The sequence below is a fragment of the Podarcis filfolensis genome, assembly GCF_964270895.1.
Source record: "Podarcis filfolensis genome assembly, chromosome: 3".
Lineage (NCBI taxonomy): Eukaryota > Metazoa > Chordata > Lepidosauria > Squamata > Lacertidae > Podarcis > Podarcis filfolensis.
This window is the reverse complement of record NC_139606.1, coordinates 8063522-8083001: the sequence shown is the minus strand read 5'-3', so window position 1 is coordinate 8083001 and position 19480 is coordinate 8063522. Positions and strand designations below refer to the sequence as shown.

The 19480-nt window shown below is 43.7% G+C and overlaps 2 protein-coding genes across 12 annotated transcripts in view; one reads left to right on the top strand and one right to left on the bottom strand.

The window, feature by feature from the left end:
* Positions 1-19480, bottom strand: part of VPS36 (vacuolar protein sorting 36 homolog) — a gene marked incomplete at its 5' end in the record, with an annotated part of 180141 nt that overhangs the window by 126877 nt on the left and 33784 nt on the right. The window lies entirely within an intron of this gene.
* Positions 1-19480, top strand: part of ATP7B (ATPase copper transporting beta) — a 54287-nt gene that overhangs the window by 22032 nt on the left and 12775 nt on the right. For all 11 annotated transcript variants that reach the window (XM_083606377.1, XM_083606384.1, XM_083606379.1 and 8 more), the window contains 9 exons: positions 1494-1570; positions 2418-2592; positions 2719-2952; positions 4495-4586; positions 5193-5320; positions 7343-7497; positions 11276-11410; positions 13003-13197; positions 14299-14484. In XM_083606377.1, coding sequence (XP_083462503.1) covers positions 1494-1570; positions 2418-2592; positions 2719-2952; positions 4495-4586; positions 5193-5320; positions 7343-7497; positions 11276-11410; positions 13003-13197; positions 14299-14484 — 1377 coding nt within the window. The remainder of the gene's footprint in view (positions 1-1493; positions 1571-2417; positions 2593-2718; positions 2953-4494; positions 4587-5192; positions 5321-7342; positions 7498-11275; positions 11411-13002; positions 13198-14298; positions 14485-19480) is intronic.

The window sequence follows — 19480 nt, the reverse complement described above, 5'->3', positions numbered from 1 at the left end:
ACGCAAGTTTAGCAAAAAGTCTGAATTCTTTAAAATTTAAGGATGATCAACCCCAGTTCTGCAGCTACTGTAGGGAAAATGAGGATAACAAAGAAGTCTGTACAATGAAGCACAGTCAGGAGAATCATTCCGGATCATGGGAGAACAATAATGTTCTTCAAGGATAGAATTTGTTTTTTAAAAGGTAGACTTTTCTGGCATGTTGGTTTCCTTGTTTACTGTGGAATTCTAAAAACAATAAAGGAATAACATTTTTAATTTTGAATCAGTCTGTGGATAGAAGCTGTGTGAAGCCACTTTATAGGAAAAATTTAAGCGATGAGATTAAAATGAAAACAGGAGAAGAAATACTAAAATGAGGGACAGTAGTACTAAATTCCTGTATAGTGTTATTCGAAATAATTAAGGTGGTAACGTACTGGTGATATTTGATAGCTTTTAGTGTAGTTTTATTTTTGACGTGCACGTATCAACAAAATAGAAAACTTACTAGAATAACAAGCAAAGTTAAGAGGATCAGTCACGTTGCATTTACATGACATTTCCTGTCAACTGTTATTATTTAATATCTATCTTCTTTTCAAAGCTACCTTATGGAATCTCTCCAAAGAAGTCCATGCATGGACGGCGGTAGCCAATTATAGTCTTTTGAAATTTTCTTTTCTGCTTTGAGGTTTCCTTTTACAATCAAGTGGTATATAAATATTATTGGGGGGGGGGGAGATACATAATGTAATGCCGTTTTTGGATCTAGACATAGCACCGTTATAAGTCCCAATTCATAGAATACCCTTTTCGAAAACTCAATTTATTTTTTCACAGGACCGCCACATATGGAAGAAGGTTCCTGACTCCCTACTTCCCATCTAGCACAATGGACTGCTCACCTGTAATTTTACTAAGGATGTGAGGAGTCATGTACCATCTGTGTATTAGTTTAAAATAATTTTCCCTTTTATGGGCTCTTTCGCTCAGTATTTTGTCCCATGCACTATTCCACTTGGCTTCATTCATGGAAACGTTTAAATTATGCCCCTGAGTTTTCCTGTGGAAGTCTAGGGTTTTCTTGCAACAGTGTTGTATGGATTTTTGGATAAGGTTCCCTTGTCTGTGAAGGGTCTTTGAGTAAATATTCAAAAACCATTAAAGGTCTGGTCGGTTCAGATACATTTTCAGGAATGATGATAAAATGCATAATTGGATATAATTGGATCCAATTAGTGTTTGTTTTCTCCAATTTTCCTTTTATTTGGGTTCCAGTTAATATTTGATACTAGTGAAATAATAGCAAAACCAGCTGTTTTTAGATTTTGGAAAGTCTATACAAAGCAGAGCTACATATTGGGAAATGGTTCTAAAATCTGAAAATCCAGATTTTGAAAGCTTGAAAAATAATAGAGCAGTGTTTTAATGTTATGTAACCAGCAGTACTTCATTTAAGCTGTTTTTATTTCATATTTATTTTTATACTATTTCTTTCTTTTTTTGTAAAGGGGATCGGTTTTCAAGCATCTTTGGCTAAAAGGGATCCAAAGGATCATAACTTGGATCACAAAGAGGAGATCCGACAGTAAGTATAGCTACATATATGAAAGGGTGTGGTTGATAGATACGGATGGCAACACAATGATTCCCATTGCAGGAAACTGAATATCTGTGGTATGTAGGTATCTGTGTGACTGAAAATTGTGAGTGTTCAATTTTTTGTGGGTACAAACGTTTCACATTACCTTTGATTGGGTTTGCGTGTGGTTTGGGAGCTGCACAGCCAGGGAAAAAACAATGCTATCCAGGGTTGTAAAGACTGCAGAGAGAATTATTGGGTGCACTCTTCCCACCTTAGATCAAATCTATGCTGCCAGGTGCCATAAGAAGGCGGCAGAGATAGCACATGATAGTACGCACCCCGGAAATGATCTCTTTCAGCTTCTGCCTTCTGGAAGAAGGTATAGGGTTATAAAGGCCAGGACTAGCCGCCTGAGAAACAGTTTCTACACTAATGCAATTCTGGTTCTAAACGCGGCATGAGGGGTCTCTGTAGTATAGTGTATTTTAAAATGGGGCTTTAGAGTTTTTTAGGGGTTTTTGAATGTTTTATGTAGTTTTGTAGTAGTTTTATGTAGTTTTGTGGTAGTTTTATGTAGTTTTTATGTAGTTTTATGTAGTTTTCAATTTCATTGTTCCACAAGGGACAATGACAATAAAGATATCGTATCGTATTGTCTTTGTTTTACAGAAGTGTAGGTAAGTATATGAATGCCTTGAGCTGAAACGTGGAATCAGAAATCTATATTTGGGGTTCAGTGGTTCCTCAGCTGGTACTGCTATCAGTAGAAGCAGGCTTTGTGCAATATTTGCCTATTTAGTTACCAAGGAGATTTGAAGACCCTAATACTGTGGATTCCCTGCCTTTTCAGATGGAGGAAATCGTTCTTATGCAGCCTGGTATTTGGTATCCCTGTCTTGATCTTAATGATTTACATGCTAATACCTGATGGTCAGCAGCACGGATCAATGGCTCTGGAGCAAAATGTGATCCCTGGATTATCTATTCTCAACCTTCTTTTCTTTCTCCTTTGCACTTTGGTTCAGGTACATTTCAAGAATATTTCCTTGCTTTTTAATCTCCCATTACATAATTGGGTATTTACAGAGAGGACGAAAGGCTTGATCAAGCCAGCAAAAGTGTTACAAAAATAGGTGGTTTTCTTTTGACAGTTCTTTGGCGGATGGTACTTCTATGTCCAAGCCTACAAGTCCCTTAAGCACCGGATGGCCAATATGGACGTCCTGATAGTGCTGGCCACGTCTATCGCTTACATCTACTCATGCGTCATTCTGATGGTTGCCATAGGTGAAAAGGCGGAGCAAAGCCCCATCACCTTTTTCGACACCCCTCCAATGCTGTTCGTGTTCATATCTCTTGGGCGGTGGCTGGAGCACATAGCAAAGGTAACGTATATTAAGACTCAGTCCTAGAGGGGACCCTACCAGAAGCAACGTGCTGAGTGAGGTGGCACCACCATGCTAGCTTCCCAGCAGATGGGTTGCTGTTGCTTGCTGGGAGGGATAGAGAGAGGGTGAGTCACAGAGAGGTCAGCATGGTGCAGATGCACTAGTGCAGACATGTTCAACCGGTCGACCGCGATCGACAGGTAGGTCCCCGGGGTGCTCCCGTTCGATCGCGGAATTCAGAAAGGTGATTGCCTGTGTGGTCCTGATCGATCACGCATCGCTCTGCCCCCGGCTCTATGTCCCATTGTTGCTGCTGCCGCCGCCACAAATCCCTGTGTCGGTGGCATAGTGTTTGAACGATACAGTACTGTGTACAAGAACTCTGGGCACTCCACCCCAAAAAAGCTCAACAACTTTGGAAATCCCACCACCCTGGCAAAAAAAAGATCACAGCCAGTTTTATTATACTGGGAGTAGATCACAGTCTCTAGAGAGTTGGACGTGCCTGATGGTGTAGCAGTTCTACCCTCACCCAGTGAGCTCCTTTGGGACCCCACAGAATATCCGTTCTGACTCTGTGCTTTGAGGATGGAAACATAACCTTGAAAGATCTAGCCTTTCTTTGGAAACTGAGTTGAGGAGTTCACAACTTCCCCAGGTTAAGTCTGCCTGCATTAGTAATTTACAAGAGTGAACATTAAGTTTAAGCAACTGCCTTGGTCACATGTGGGAGTTAGTACAGAAGGAACAATTGGTCTTGCATGAAGAAGAGGAGTTTGGATTTGATATCCCGCTTTATCACTACCCTAAGGAGTCTCAAAGCGTCTAACATTCTCCTTTCCCTTCCTCCCCCACAACAAACACTCTGTGAGGTGAGTGGGGCTGAGAGACTTCAGAGAAGTGTGACTGGCCCAAGGTCACCCAGCAGCTGCATGTGGAGGAGCGGGGAAGCGAACCTGGTTCCCCAGATTACGAGTCTACCGCTCTTAACCACGACACCACACTGAATGGTAGATGTGATAGGTTGCTGATGACCTGGATGGGTTTGGTACCATCCTTCATCACATGATGGAGGCAGAGGAGCAAAGAACTCTGGGAGGCAGGTGCAATCCCCTCAGATCCTGCTTGCAGGAGAACAGTCACTGAGAGAACAGGATGTTGGACTACATGGCCCACTGTCCTGATTCCTATGTTTTTGTTTGGATTCTAGAGCAGGGAACAAAAGGCCAAAATGTTACAGCAATAAAAGTCAAGAAGTACACCAGTACCCGTAGATAACTGGGCATGTTTATCTTTCAAAAGCAAGCATACACTTGGCTATCAGCCCATACAGCGCTAAGCCATCTACATAATACTATACTTCAGGTGCTGAATGGGTTTCCCATGTATCTTGAGTGATAGGTGCTGTGGCATGCAATATTTAATGGGAAAAAATGGGCAATGGAGCATATTTTGAGTTTTGACATAAGTGAAATTCAGTGGGGAACTGAGTAAATGTATCATGCCTTCCAATCACCGTTGTCTATCTCTGCTTCATAGAGTAAAACATCAGCAGCACTTGCCAAATTAATCTCTCTTCAAGCTACAGAAGCTGTTGTAGTGACACTTGGAGCTGACAACTGTGTCATCAGGTATGCCAATAGTAATTCTTTCCCATTTTTCTAACAATACAATGTAGTCTTCTGAGACTTCGCAAATCCAGTTCAGAGGTAAATAAGCTGTGGTGGATGTAACTGGCTTTTAGGGGACAGTGTTGCATTTGCTGTAACGCTTTTCTTGTGCTTTTTCATTGCATTCAGTTGGTTTTATATATTGGAGTGGGCTTATAAATGCATAAATGAAACCTCTGTGTGGTATTCAGGAGGTTTATTTGTATTGGAAGTAGATGAAATAGGATCAGGGTTGAGTCCTAGATGCGTAGTGTCCAGAAATCCTCACTCTGTCCTGGTATTAGTTGGACTTCAATTTGGGGGGAGAGAGAGGTAGGGGTGTGTCTTTGCGATGAGACAGAGGCAGGTGTAGCAGATTTTAGACCGCAATTTACACTCAGAATTTGTCTTTGCATTCCAGTGCAAAGTCCATTTGCATCTCCTTACTACACTGAGTTTGTCTATTTCTCCATGTGTGTTTTTGTACTGCTATGTGCCTGCTGCTTTTCAGATAGTAGAATTTCTCTCATTTCAGTGGTATGGCTAAAATGGAGGCCCTTTTTCTTAACACTGAGATCTCACTTACAGGGAGGAACAAGTGCCCGTTGAACTGGTTCAGCGAGGAGACGTTGTAAAGGTGACACCCGGTGGGAAATTTCCAGTTGATGGAAAAGTGGTTGAAGGCAGCTCTATGGCAGACGAATCCCTCATCACTGGTAACTTGTGCATTCTTAATTGAACAATAGCAGGTTCTCAGGGACTGAGCTTTGCATGGGCTTGGTCTGTGGAACAAAGAATTAATGCTGTGCAGGTACATCAGGAGAGAGACAAAATAGATCATAGATCTATTCATGAGTTGATGGTGTGAAGGTGCAAGATGCACAACATTTCTTTGTTATTAGAAATAACAAAGGAACTAATTCCCACATAAATGTTTGCAGTTGCTTGCAATTAGTTTTAGAGCTGCAGTTTTAATTATTTCCACTGGTGTAATGTGCTGGCATTGCATCCCTTGAAGGCTGGAGTCGCTTTATGATCTGTGGTGCTTCATCAGCCCAATAATTAGTTCAGAGAACCAATAACAGCTTCTCTGTTCCAAACACCGATATATGAAGCCTTCTTAATTACAGTAATCCCAGTGAAATTATTTGCTTACAACAATTCTTCTTTCACTTTTCCCGGCTAGTAGGATATAGTTGCAGCCTAACAGGCAGATACTAGTGTCCAGTGCTTCTCTGGTTGGTAGCATGAATTTTAAATCTTGTTTCGCGTCTGGTAGATCTTGATCTAAACGTTCGGGCACAGCAGGTTTTTCAGGGAACAAAGAGGTGTCCCCTCTTAGGAGAAGTAGAATCACAGGTGTAAGGCAGGCATTTTCCAGATACATCAGTTATTGGTGCATCCATCCGCATGCTTGTCAAAATTGGATGGTTCTTTGAATATCATGAGAACAAAAAACGATCCATGCCGGATTAGGCCAGTGAACTATCCAGCCCAGTATCTTGTTCTCACAGTGGCCAACCAGATGGCCGTGGAAAGCTAATAATAATAATAATAATAATAATAATAATAATAATAATAATAATAATAATAATAATGGAAGATTGGCAGATGATGGATTTTTTGGAGCTAGCCGACCTGACTGGAAGAGTCCACGACCAGAAGGAAGAGGAGTACCTGCAAGAATGGATGAAATTTAAAGAGTACTTAGCTAAATATGTTAAGATAACGTAACTGGAAAAGCTTGCAAATATTAGATAGGCTTAGGATTTAAATATGTAAGGATAGGAATTAAGATGTTTAAAGCTAAATTAGAAAGAATGAAAGATGTTAAGTGGCCAAGTTAATTTTTTGAGAAAATTGATTTTGGAAAACTGTTAAAATGACATACAACGAAATTCAACCAGGGGGATTTGAGGAAGTCACTTAACAATGTTATTAAGAATGGTTTGATTATAAATAGATTGTATGTATGTATGTATGTATGTTTGTATGCTTGCTTGTTTGTTTTAAATTTTTTTTGAAAATTAATAAAAAATTTGATGATGATGATGATAATAATGATAATAATAATAATAATAATAATAATAATAATAATAATAATAATACTTATACCCCGCCCATCTGGCCGGGCCTCCCCAGCCACTCTGGGCAGCTCCCAACAGAATATTAAAAACACTATGAAACATCAAAGATTAAAAACTTCCCTAAACAGGGCTGCCTTCAGATGTCTCCTAAAAGTCTGGTAGTTGTTTTTTCCTTTGACATTTGGTGGGAGCGTGTTCCACAGGGCGGGCGCCACTACCGAGAAGGCCCTCTGCCTGGTTCCCTGTAACCTCACTTCTTGCAGTGAGGGAACCACCAAAAGGCCCTCAGCGCTGGATCTCAGTGTCCGGGCAGAACGATGGAGGTGGAGATGCTCCTTCAGGTATACATAAGCTGGACCTGAGCGTAGCAGCACTCTCCATACCTGCGACTCCTTGCACATGGTATTCAGGGGGATGCTGCTTTCAGCAGTGGAGGTATAACATAGCCATTGTGTCTCGTCGCCATTGATAGCCTTATCCCTTCTGGATTTGTCTAAACCTCTTTTGAAGCCGTTGGAGGTAATGGCTGTCACTACTTCTTGGCGGGAGAGAATTCCAGAGTTGAGCTATGTGCCGTGTGACACTGTACTGCTTTCTGCGTGAGGGAGGAGCTAGTAGAAGGTGTTGGTTGGTTTCACTTCATTCTTGTAGGAGAAGCCATGCCTGTCATCAAGAAACCTGGCAGCACAGTAATTGCAGGCTCCCTCAACGCACATGGCTCCGTGCTTGTGAAAGCAACTCATGTTGGCTCTGATACCACCTTGGCACAAATTGTAAAACTGGTAGAAGAAGCTCAGATGTCAAAGGTAAAGCGTGCTCATTTGAAGTGTTTTTGGGGGGTTGGGCCTTGAATCAGTGTTTTTGTTGTGGCATTCGACATCTGGATTGGGTATTGGAGGGGGGGAATCTAACAGGGGTTTTAATAATAATAATAATAATAATAATTTATTATTTGTACCCTGCCCATCTGGCTGGGTTTCCCCAGCCACTCTGGGCGGCTTCCAACAAAGATTAAAAATACATTAGAATGTCACACATTAAAAACTTCCCTGAACAGGGCTGCCTTCAGATGTCTTCTAAATGTTAGGTAGTTGTTTATCTCTTTGACATCTGATGGGAGGGCGTTCCACAGGGCGGGCGCCACTACTGAGAAGGCCCTCACTTCTCGCAGTGAGGGTACCGCCATAAGGCCCTTGGCGCTGGACCTCAGTGTCCGGGCTGAATGATGGGGGTGGAGACGCTCCTTCAGGTATACTGGGCCGAGGCCGTTTCGGGCTTTGAAGGTCAGCACCAACACTTTGAATTGTTCTCGGAAACGTACTGGGAGCCAGTGTAGGTCTTTCAAGACTGGTGTTATGTGGTCTCCAGAAGTGCTATCATGTTATGTAGACTCCAGAAGTGCTATCATGGCTGTTTGCTCCAAAAGCTTCCCATATACTGCCACCCAAAGCTTTTTGTCGATCCTCAGCCCATACTCCCAAAATCTCTCCCAGAGGACATAGGTCCATCTCTCTTCCATCTGGCTGCTTACCTGGTTCCTGAACCTCTCTCATCTTACTTGAAGCCATCTTCAAGTAAGGCAGCTGCATTGCACTACAAGGTCTCCTCCAAATCTGTAGTTCTTTGAAACAGCATGTACAGTGGTACCTCGGGTTAGATACGCTTCAGGTTACATACGCTTCAGGTTACACACTCCGCTAACCCAGAAATAGTACCTCGGGTTAAGTACTTTGCTTCAGGATGAGAACAGAAATCGTGCTCCGGCAGCGGGAGGCCCCATTAGCTAAAGTGGTGCTTCAGGTTAAGAACAGTTTCAGGTTAGGAACAGACCTCCAGAACGAATTAAGTACTTAACCCGAGGTACCACTGTAGTGCAATTGCTGGGGTCGTGAGTACCTGCCTCTGAGGTAAGAATATGAAAAAGCCAAAAAAACACCTGGGAAATCAGGGAAGCAGGAGATTTCAGCCGAGCCTTATGAACGTACAATGGAAGATTCATGTGCAATTGCTGCTTTTGGATTGAGGACCTCTCACTGGCCTCTAGTCCTCCCTCTCTTCTAACCCTTCTCTCGCCTGCTACTGTCTGAAATACTACCCCATGCAAGTTTTTCCTCCTCCTCCACACCCAGGTGACCTTTGGACTCTCCTTTATTTGGTTTTGCTGCTGTACTCTTGTCACGCTCCCAACTGGGATGTATCTGTTTGGATGTAAATCCTATTGGTTTCAAGGCCTTTCTCCATCCTAGTTATTTTCTTTTGTACAAAAATTATGTACTTGGGGAGATATATGAGACTTTCCCCTAGGCCTGTGCTTCTGGGATGAGAAGCTACGTTTTTCTAAGCAGCTGGGAAAATGGATGTCTTCCTTCTCTCCTACCCTATCTTCCCCAATAGCTGGTTTCTTGTACCAGTGAATACTATGGTTCTCCCCTCTCTAGCACTGGCTCATCTCCCATTGATATTAAAATGTGGGAAACATGGAGTGCCCCCCCCATGCAATGGGACTCCTGCTTCCACTGCTATCCAGTACAGGTGTACTGGCTGTGGCACTACCAGGCTTCGTGAGGAAATGCTTTCTCCTGTAGTTGTTGCTGTTGCTGTTGTTGTTTTGCCACTATTAAAAAGGACCCCTGACCATTAGGTCCAGTCGTGGCTGACTCTGGGGTTGCGGCGCTCATCTCGCTTTATTGGCCGAGGGAGCCGGCGTACAGCTTCCGGGTCATGTGGCCAGCATGACTAAGCCGCTTCTGGCGAACCAGAGCAGCGCCGTTTACCTTCCCGCCGGAGTGGTACCTATTTATCTACTTGCACTTTGATGTGCTTTTGAACTGCTAGGTTGGCAGGAGCAGGGACCGAGCAATGGGAGCTCACCCCGTCGCGGGGATTCGAACCGCCGACCTTCTGATCGGCAAGTCCTAGGCTCCGTGGTTTAACCCGCATCGCCACCCGCGTCCCTTTTGCCACTATTACTATTAATTTTGTATACTGCCCTTCATCCAAAGATCCCAGGGCAATTCACAAGAGAAAAATACAAAACGGGAATACAAAATACGTAATAAAAACAAACCAATTACACCTCCCCCAACGCACAAACCCATTTAATAGCCCTAAAATGTTACTCAGCCAAACTCAGCCTGTTGAAGAGAAATGGTTTTTTTGCCTGGCACCTGAAGATTCTGCCTTGGAGCCAAACTTCTTAAGCCGCAGACCCATTTATTTAAACCCAGGTTTGCCTCAATAATGGATGAAGTAAGAGTGGTGGGTTCAAATTTTCAGGGCAAGATAGGCACATAGGTAGAGGTTGCTGAGTCTTCCTCATGCCTGCTATGAACCTCCTGATAGGCTTTCTCCTCCCTCCTTCTGCATCCCCACCTAAAATAAATAGCAGCAGATTGTGGGGTGCGGGTTTCATTTCTTTTTACGTCCACGAGTGTACCTCCCCTCTTTATTTTATTTCTGCAAACCCTGTTTTATATAATGGGGCAGTCTCGTGAGTTAAGCCAGGCACACCTACTTGTTTCCATACAGTATTAAATACAGTGATACCTCGGGTTAAGAACTTAATTCATTGCGGAGGCCTGTTCTTAACCTGAAACTGTTGTTAACCTGAAGCACCACTTTAGCTAATGGGGCCTCCCGCTGCTGCCGCACAATTTCTGTTCTCATCCTGAGGCAAAGTTCTTAACCTGAGGTACTATTTCTGGGTTAAGTGGTGTCTGTAACCTGAAGCGTCTGTAACCTGAGGTACCACTGTACAGTATTGAAATATAAGAATAAAAAAAAATCAAATAATGGGGAAAGAATTGCAAAAAATAATAATCACGCAATACCAAGCAGCCAAAACAAAACCATGGTACCATGTCCCAATTAAAGCCCTAACCCAAACCCAGCATAACACTACCTAAAACCAGCTAGGCTTTAAAAGGTGTTAGAAGATGTCGCAGGTAAAACCACAGCGTCTTTTAGGGGGGAAAGCCTGAATTGATGACTCTTTAGTGCCTGCATAAAGGCAGCAGAGAAAGAGAGATCATCCCTGAGAGAGGGAGTTCCATCATTGTGAGGCTTCTCTGTTGTGTCCCCCAGTCTAGTTGATGGCACTGGCAGGATGGAAGGAGCTCTTTCAGGGATCATATGAAAACACAGCAAGTGTAGCCTTTGATTAACTAGTGACTGCTCTTCTTGTAATTAATCTGAGGACTGGGTGGTAGGAGGTTTTGTCAGAGGAATGTGCCCCTATAAAGCAGGTATACAGTATATATACCTTGGTTGTCGAATGGAATCTGTTCTGGAAATCTGTTCGACTTCCAAAAATGTTTGACAACCAAGGCGTGGCTTCCGATTGGCTGCAGGAGCTTCCTGCACTCAATCGGAAGCTGCCTCGGATGTTCTGCTTCCAAAAAATGTTTGCAAACCGGAACACACACTTCCGGGTTTGCAGCATTCAGGAGTCAAATGGGATGAGTACCAAGGCGTTTGACAACCAAGGTACGACTGTACAGTATTTGTAAAAGGCTTAATAGTGGAGTTCATGCAGCTGCTCTGTCCTGCATAAATATACTGTAAACGTATCTTCTCAATTTATAGGCACCCATCCAGCAGCTGGCGGACAGATTTAGTGGATATTTTGTCCCTTTTATAGTCATCATTTCCGTTGCAACTCTAGTGGCCTGGATTGTAATCGGATTTGTACACTTTGATATTGTGCTGAAATACTTCACTGTAAGTACTGTATACTGATTTATTATAATGTATTATTGTTTAGAAGCTTTGCTTATATTCACAAATCACAGCAGACAGGATTCTTTTTCTTAAGCGTGTAATCTGTAATTAAGTCTCTCTGGAGTGTGTTGAATATATGCTTCTCTGCCCCATTGGGGACAGGGCTGGCAAAGAATTGATTATTTTCGCAGTGTGGATCATTTGAAAATGATTAGCCATGGCCAAATAGTTTGTGCGGAAACACTGTGTTAAGACCCAGGACTGGTCACCGCCAGCCTATGATCTAACTTGGGCTGCCAAGGACAGCAGCAAACACACCAGATAAGATATAATGTGGAAAAGCTGTAAGGATTAGGCGTGTTTAGATTAGACATGCATTACCTGGGGGAAGCATGGTCTTCAAGTACCTGAAAGGCCAACATAAAAAAGAAGAGCAGCTGTGTCCCAGAGCAACTGACATTGAAGGCAAAGAGGAAACAAGGAGATCTAAATATCAGAAATAAGGATTACTTTCTAACTATAAACTGAACATTTGAACTCATTCCAAAGGGTGGTGAAAGCTGTTATTATGTGGGGAGATGCCTAGACTTGTTTCCCCTATGCGTAGTAATCAATAAAGGGATTAAATTTTCAAGCATTAATATAGTGATTTGTCAGTACAGACAGCAGTAAGTGTGTGCGCATGCTGGTTTTCAGCCACAGCTGTATGCGTACTTGTCAGAGCTGCCCTAGGTCCCAGCTCACAAAGGACCAACGCTGCTTCGTTGTTAAGTACAAAAGTCTTTATTGAAGTTCAGTTTCACTTCCAGAGCCGCAGCGTGCAGCTCTACGTCTCAACTGTCAGACCACTGATGCTCCGTCTGAGTCTCCTCCCCCCTGACATCAATTTAAGATTCTAGCCTTGCTCCACCTTTTCCGCTGCTCTTTCCTCCTCTGGGTCTGCCTGCCCGCTGGGGTCTCGCCCTTCCTAGCCTCTTCTGACGCTGATTCCCCTGAGCCGTCTCCCTCCCTCCGGCGGGCTTTAGGAGCTGGTTCCCCATCCGGGTCTCCTGCTGTCCCCCGCGCCTGCACATTTGAACTTGGCGCGCGCGCCCAGCCAGCAGCTTTCCTCCTGACCGTTTCACTGCTGCTGTCACTGCTTCCCCCTTCGGGGGGGCTAGCTGCAACTGACCTCCCTTCCGTTCCTCCACTCTCCGATGGAGGCGTGGTCAGCCCTGACTCCCTCTCTGGAGGAGACGCTGGCCCTGACACATGTGACTCTTCCCCCCCACTACGCTCTGGTGGGGAAACTGGTCCCGATCCTCCACTGCTGCTTTGGGGTTCCCCTCTGGCTCCTTGTTTCTGGTGCGTCCCCGCTGGGACCCCCCTTGCCCTGACCATCGGCGCCCCCTTCTGGGAATCTTCTGATTCGCTGGAGAAGCTCATGGAATCTCTCGGGCCACTGTCATACTCCCCTACGCTTCCCTCGGATTCTTCCCCTTCGCTCTCCAATTCCTCTCTCCCCAGTGCTCCTGCTCCTGATTCCCTGACAGTACTCTTTTTAATATCACTAGATTTCCCTTGTGAGCAAACTCCTCTTGCTTCCCTCCTAGCATCACAGTAAACACGTCTCGAAAACCGAAGTCGTCCTGCGCTTCGCCTTTCAGACCTCCATCACAGTCCTCTGCATCGCGTGCCCTTGTTCCTTGGGTCTGGCCACCCCAACCGCGGTGATGGTGGGCACTGGAGTTGCCGCCCAGAACGGTATTCTCATCAAAGGTGGGAAACCCCTGGAAATGGCACACAAGGTTAATATTGTCATTGCTAACTCACACCTGCTGCCATAACTCTTTTTGCTGCTTTTTGAAACAAATATCGATAGATTTACAGTGCAGTCCTATAGATGTTGACACAGAAGTAAGCCCCTGTGTTTTAGGGCTGTGTTCTTGTATTTATTTACTGTATTTTTCGCCCCATAGGGCGCACCTAGTTTTTTTGGGGGAAAATAAAGAATATCCCCCCCCCAGTCGCGGGGCTGGCGCAGGGGAAGCCCGATCTTCCCTGAACCCCAGCCCCGAGAACAGCCTGCTATCCGCAAGCCTAGGAAGCCCAGCGGGAAGTCACGCCGGTCTCCCCAGGCTTGCGGAGAGCTGCGCGAAGCCCGGGCGCGCTCTTCAGCGCGCCCTAGGCTTTGGAATGCAGGCAGCTCTGCGCAGCCCTCGGGAGACTGGCGCGACTTCGCACTGGTCTCCCAAGGGCTGCGCAGAGCTGCGCGAAGCCTGGGGATGCAGGCAGCTCTGCGCAGCCCTCAGGAGACTGGTGCGACTTCGCGCCGGTCTCCCAAGGGCTGCGCAGAGCTGCGCGAAGCCCGGGGATGCAGGCAGCTCTGCGCAGCCCTCGGGAGACTGGCGCGACTTCGCGCCGGTCTCCCAAGGGCTGCGCAGAGCTGCGCGAAGCCCGGGGATGCAGGAAGCTCTGCGCAGCCCTCGGGAGACTGGCGCGGCTTCGCGCCGGTCTCCCGAGGGCTGCGCAGAGCTGCGCGAAGCCCGGGGATGCAGGAAGCTCTGCGCAGCCCTCGGGAGACCGGCGCGAAGTCGCGCCGGTCTCCCGAGGGTTGCGCAGAGCTTCCTAAAGCCTGGAGAGCAAGAGGGGTCGGTGAGCACCGACCCCTCTCGCTCTCCAGGCTTCAGCGAAAGCCTGCATTTGCCCCATAGGACGCACACACATTTCCCCTCCATTTTTGGAGGGGGAAAAGTGTGTCCTATATGGCGAAAAATACGGTAATTTTGATTGTATGTTTCTAGATTAAATTTTATATCTTTGTTAATTTTTTATTGCAAACTACCCAGGGAACTTTGTGTTATGGTCAGCATACAAATAAAATCTACTTGTGTCTTTATTTCTTGCAGGTGCAGACTGTAATGTTTGATAAAACGGGGACCATCACTTACGGAGTTCCTAGAGTCATGAGGGTCCTCTTACTAGGAGACGCAGGAGCTACTTTGTCTCTGAAGAAGGTGCTTGCTGTTGTGGGCACTGCAGAAGCCAGCAGCGAACATCCTTTAGGAATGGCTGTCACTAAGTACTGCAAAGAGGTATGGCACTATGGTCTAAACCACTGAACCTCCTGGGCTTGCCGATCGTAAGGTCAGCAGTTTGAATCCACACAACGGGGTGATCTCCTGTGGCTCTGTCCCAGCTCCTACCAACCTAGCACTTCGAAAGCACACCAGTGCAAGTAGACAAATAGGTACCGCTGTGGCAGGAAGGTAAACGGCGTTTCTTTTTTTTTTTTTTTTAATAATTTTTATTAACCAATCAAATCAAATCACATCACATAAATTCCGAATTACAAAGCCGAATTTTAAATTTTTGTTGAGGGGACCCATATTTCAAGTTTCGAAGCGGGATTCCGATCATCTTCTTGCTACTGCGTTCATATCCAAATCAGTCCAAATAAAGTTCATAATTCTATCCAGTCTTATCTTGCTGTTTTCACATCTCATCTTATTCGTACATTTTTTCTTTTTCTTTATGATCTCTTCTGATAATCTCCTTAAGCAGATAAACACCAATTATATCCTGTGTGGATTTTTCCGTTCGACCAATCCTCATATCGTGATGGTTTCCATATATCATCACTTTCATAAATAACATCGCTCTTTCCATCATTCATCTCAGGATCTGTCGTTTTTGAGTCCCACTGAGGAGTCTCACCCACAGTATAAAAATAGCTCTTTTCCTCCTACCAGACTCAAGTCCTCCGACAGAGCTTACCAATATGGCGACGGTATTTTTAACTGCGTCGTCCCAGAGCTCTTAAACTTTCCACGCTCTTCTTAAAACATGCTTTGGTTAGAAAAATTATCTCCACACAGACGTAAATCCACAGCTTAAGTCATTAAAGCGGCATTTCTGACTTGTGGGGGGGGTTCTTGTTTTATCACATAGAGGAAAGAAAGAAAGGTTTTCCCCCCCTCCCCCATCAGTCCCTTTGCCATACTGAGTCTTAGCTGTCTTCTCATGATTGATTCTTGTTCCTCCGACTCTTCTTGTTTATCAGAGAACTCTTCAGTTAGCAGTCTTTACTCCCCCTCCTTCCTTGAAATATGTGCATTCGCTTCTTCCTAATTGTTCCTTTTGAAGTTCTTGCACCTAGCGGCGCGGATCAGAGACGGCGTCCAGGAGCGCCGAGATTCACAGGGGGGCATTCTGCCTAGTGCCCCCATCCCCTCAAATTCGGGGGTGGTATAGGGCACAGCAGGCACGGGCAGCCCCCCCCCCCACAATCCTGGGGGGGTAGGGAGGCTATTTACTCCCATCACAGCCTCCTAATTACCCCCTGTGGGTCGGAGAGATGTTATTGTCAGCCATCTTCCGATGCGCCCCTAGTGGCCCCCCGGTAAACGGCGTTTCTGTGTGCTCTGGCACTCATCACAGTATTCTGTTGTGTCAAAAGCAGTTTAGTCATGCTGGTCACATGACCCGGAAAGCTGTCTGTGGAAAAACACTGGCTCACTCGGCCTGAAAAGCGAGATGAGTGCTGCACCCCATAGTCAATTTTGACTGGACTTCACCATCCAGGGGTCCTTTACCTTTTTACCTCTAGTTGACACTTGATAATCACTGCTTTGAGGGAAAGTTCCGCATTTACATGCAACAGACTTTTGTCATTGTTAGATCCTGTAACTGACAATGTAAAGATGATGATGAGTTCGTTCGTTATACACCGCCCTTCTGGGTTGCCCCAGCCACTCTGGGCAGCTTCTTTTTTTTTTTTTAATAAATTTTTTATTGGTTTTTCCACACATAATACAAAACAATACAACACAATACATAGACATACAAACATATAAACATGTATACTTTCTTAACCTTTCTTTTCTTGAACCTTCTTTCAGCGACTTCCCCATACCTCCCCTTTCTGCATCCCTGTTATCAATCTTTTCAGCATCCCCTAATTTCAATATAACACTTTCTTTAGATCTTATTTCTCACATCCAATTGTTAATCGCTGCAATTCTATTTTACATTACCCAAAACATTTTAGCATTCATTAATTTTACAACAGTTCTTAAGATAGATTTTAAATTTCTTCCAATCTTCTTCCACCGTCTCTTTCCCTTGGTCTCGGATTCTGCCGGTCATCTCCGCCAGTCCCATGTAGTCTATTACCTTGGTCTGCCATTCTTCCAGTGTGGGTAGTTCTTGTGTCTTCCAATACTTTGCTAACAGTACGCTTGCTGCTGTTGTAGCGTACATAAAAAACGTCCTATCTTTCCTTGACACCAATTGGCCTGCCATGCCCAGGAGAAAGGCTTCTGGTTTCTTCACGAACGTGCATTTAAGCACCTTTTTCATTTCATTATAAATCATTTCCCAGAATACCTTAATCCTTGGGCACGTCCACCAAAGGTGGTAGAAAGTACCTTCAGTTTCCTTACATTTCCAGCATTTATTACTGGGCATATGATAAATTTTTGCAAGCTTGACTGGGGTCATGTACCACCTATAAATCATTTTCATGATGTTCTCTCTCAAGGCATTACATGCCGTGAACTTTATGCCGGTGGTCCATAACTGTTCCCAGTCAGCAAACATAATGTTGTGACCAATGTCTTGTGCCCATTTAATCATAGCTGATTTAACCGTCTCGTCCTGTGTATTCCATTTCAACAGCAAGCTATACATTCTTGACAAATTCTTAGTATTGGGTTCCAATAACTCTGTTTCTAGTTTTGACTTCTCCACCTGGAAGCCAATTTTCCTGTCCTGTTTGAAAACTTCATTTATCTGATAATAATGAAGCCAATCTCTTACTTTTGACTTCAATTTCTCATAGCTCTGCAGTTTCACTTTTCCCTCCTCCTGTTCTACGATTTCCCAGTACTTTGGCCATTTGGATTCCATATTAAGTTTTTTCACTTCCTTAGCTTCCATTGGTGACAACCACCTGGGGGTTTTGTTTTCCAACAAATCTTTGTATCGAATCCAAACATTATACAATGCTTTCCTAACCATGTGATTCTTAAAGCCTTGATGAATTTTTACCTTGTCATACCATATATATGCATGCCAGCCAAATCTGTTGTTAAACCCTTCCAAGTCCAAAATGTCTGTGTTTTCAAGAAGCAGCCAACTTTTCAGCCAGCAAAACGCCGCTGATTCATAATACAGCTTTAAGTCCGGCAGGGCAAACCCCCCTCTTTCTTTTGCGTCAGTTAATATCTTAAATTTTATTCTGGGCTTTTTGCCCTGCCAGACAAATCTAGATATATCTTTTTGCCACCTCTTGAAACAATCCATTTTGTCTAAAATCTGCAATGTTTGAAACAAAAACAACATTCTAGGCAGGACATTCATCTTAATAACAGCAATTCGGCCTAACAAGGAAAGTCTCAAATTTGACCATACTTCTAGGTCTTTCTTAATTTCTGACCAACATTTCTCATAGTTATCTTTAAATAGGTTCACATTCTTAGATGTCAAATTAATCCCTAGGTATTTCACCTTCTTTGCTACCGTCAAACCAGTTTCACTCTGAAACTTCTCCCTTTCAGCAGCTGTTAGATTTTTATCCAATACTTTCGTTTTCTGTTTGTTCAACTTAAAACCTGCTACTTGACCAAATACTTGTATTAGTTCTAACACTCTTTTCGTACTAGTGTCTGGCTCTTGTAAAGTTAAAACCAAGTCATCTGCAAATGCTCTCAGTTTATACTGTTTAGCTCCGACCTGAATCCCTTTGACCAGCTGGTCCTCTCTAATCATGTTTAGTAAAATCTCCAGGACAGATATAAAAAGTAGTGGGGATATTGGGCATCCCTGTCGTGTCCCTTTTTCAATAGCAAATTCTTCTGTAACCACATTATTTACAATCAGTTTTGCTTTTTGTTCAGAATAAATTGCACTTATACCATTTTCAAAACCTTGGCCTACCCCCATCCCTTGGAGATTCTTTTTCATAAAACTCCAAGAAATATTGTCAAAGGCTTTCTCCGCATCCACAAATATTAATACTGCCTTAGTATTAATATTAACTTCCAGTAACTCCATAATGTCTATTATATTTCTCACATTGTCTGACAAATGTCTTCCTGGAAGAAAGCCCGCTTGGTCTTTATGAATCTCCCCCACCAAAACTCTTTTCAATCTTTTTGCCAAAATGTCTACAAAAATTTTATAATCCACATTAAGTAATGATATAGGGCGGTAGTTCTTGACCTGGTTCTTCTCAGTCTCTATCTTTGGTATAAGTGTAATATAAGCTTCTTTCCACGATTCAGGTGCCTTCTTCCCCTCCAAAATTTCGTTACAGACCTCCTTCAACGGTTGCATAAGCCATTCTTTCAAAGCTTTGTAGTATCTGGAGGTCAGTCCATCAGGTCCTGGAGATTTCCCCAATTGCATATTTTGAATGGCTCCCTCAATTTCTTGATCAGTTATCTTCTGGTTCAAAATCATTCTACTTTGTTCAGAAATTTTTTGTAATCCATATTTTTTAAGAAATTCTTCAATTTCTTTTTCGTTCACCGGCCCTTGTGCATAGAGTCTCCTGAAATAGCTCTGAAAACAGTTTCTAATCTCGTTTGGTTTATAAATGTTCTTTCCCTCCACTTCTAAATTAGTAACCGTATTCTGTTTTTGTCTCTTCTTCAGTTGCCATGCCAAAAGTTTCCCACATTTATCTGCCGATTCAAATGTCTTTTGTCTCATTTGTTTTATTTTCCATTCTATCTCTTGATTCATCAATTCCATATATTGTCTTTGATGAAACTTAATTTCTCTCAAAATTTCATGAGACTTTGGTTTAGATCTCAATCTTTTTTCTCCTTCTTTTATCTTTTCCATGATCTTATCCTTTCTCTCATTCTGTCTCTTCCTTTTTATGGCATTCTGTTGTATTAAAAATCCTCTCATGACAGCTTTACTTGCGTCCCAAACTATTCTTTTTTCCACTTCTGTTCTCAGATTTATCTCAAAATAGTCCTTAACCGCCTTCTGGGCCTTTTTATATACCTCTTCATCTCTAAATAGGGAGTCATTCATCCTCCATCTGAAGGAGCCAGCTGTTGTTGGGTTCATTTCCAT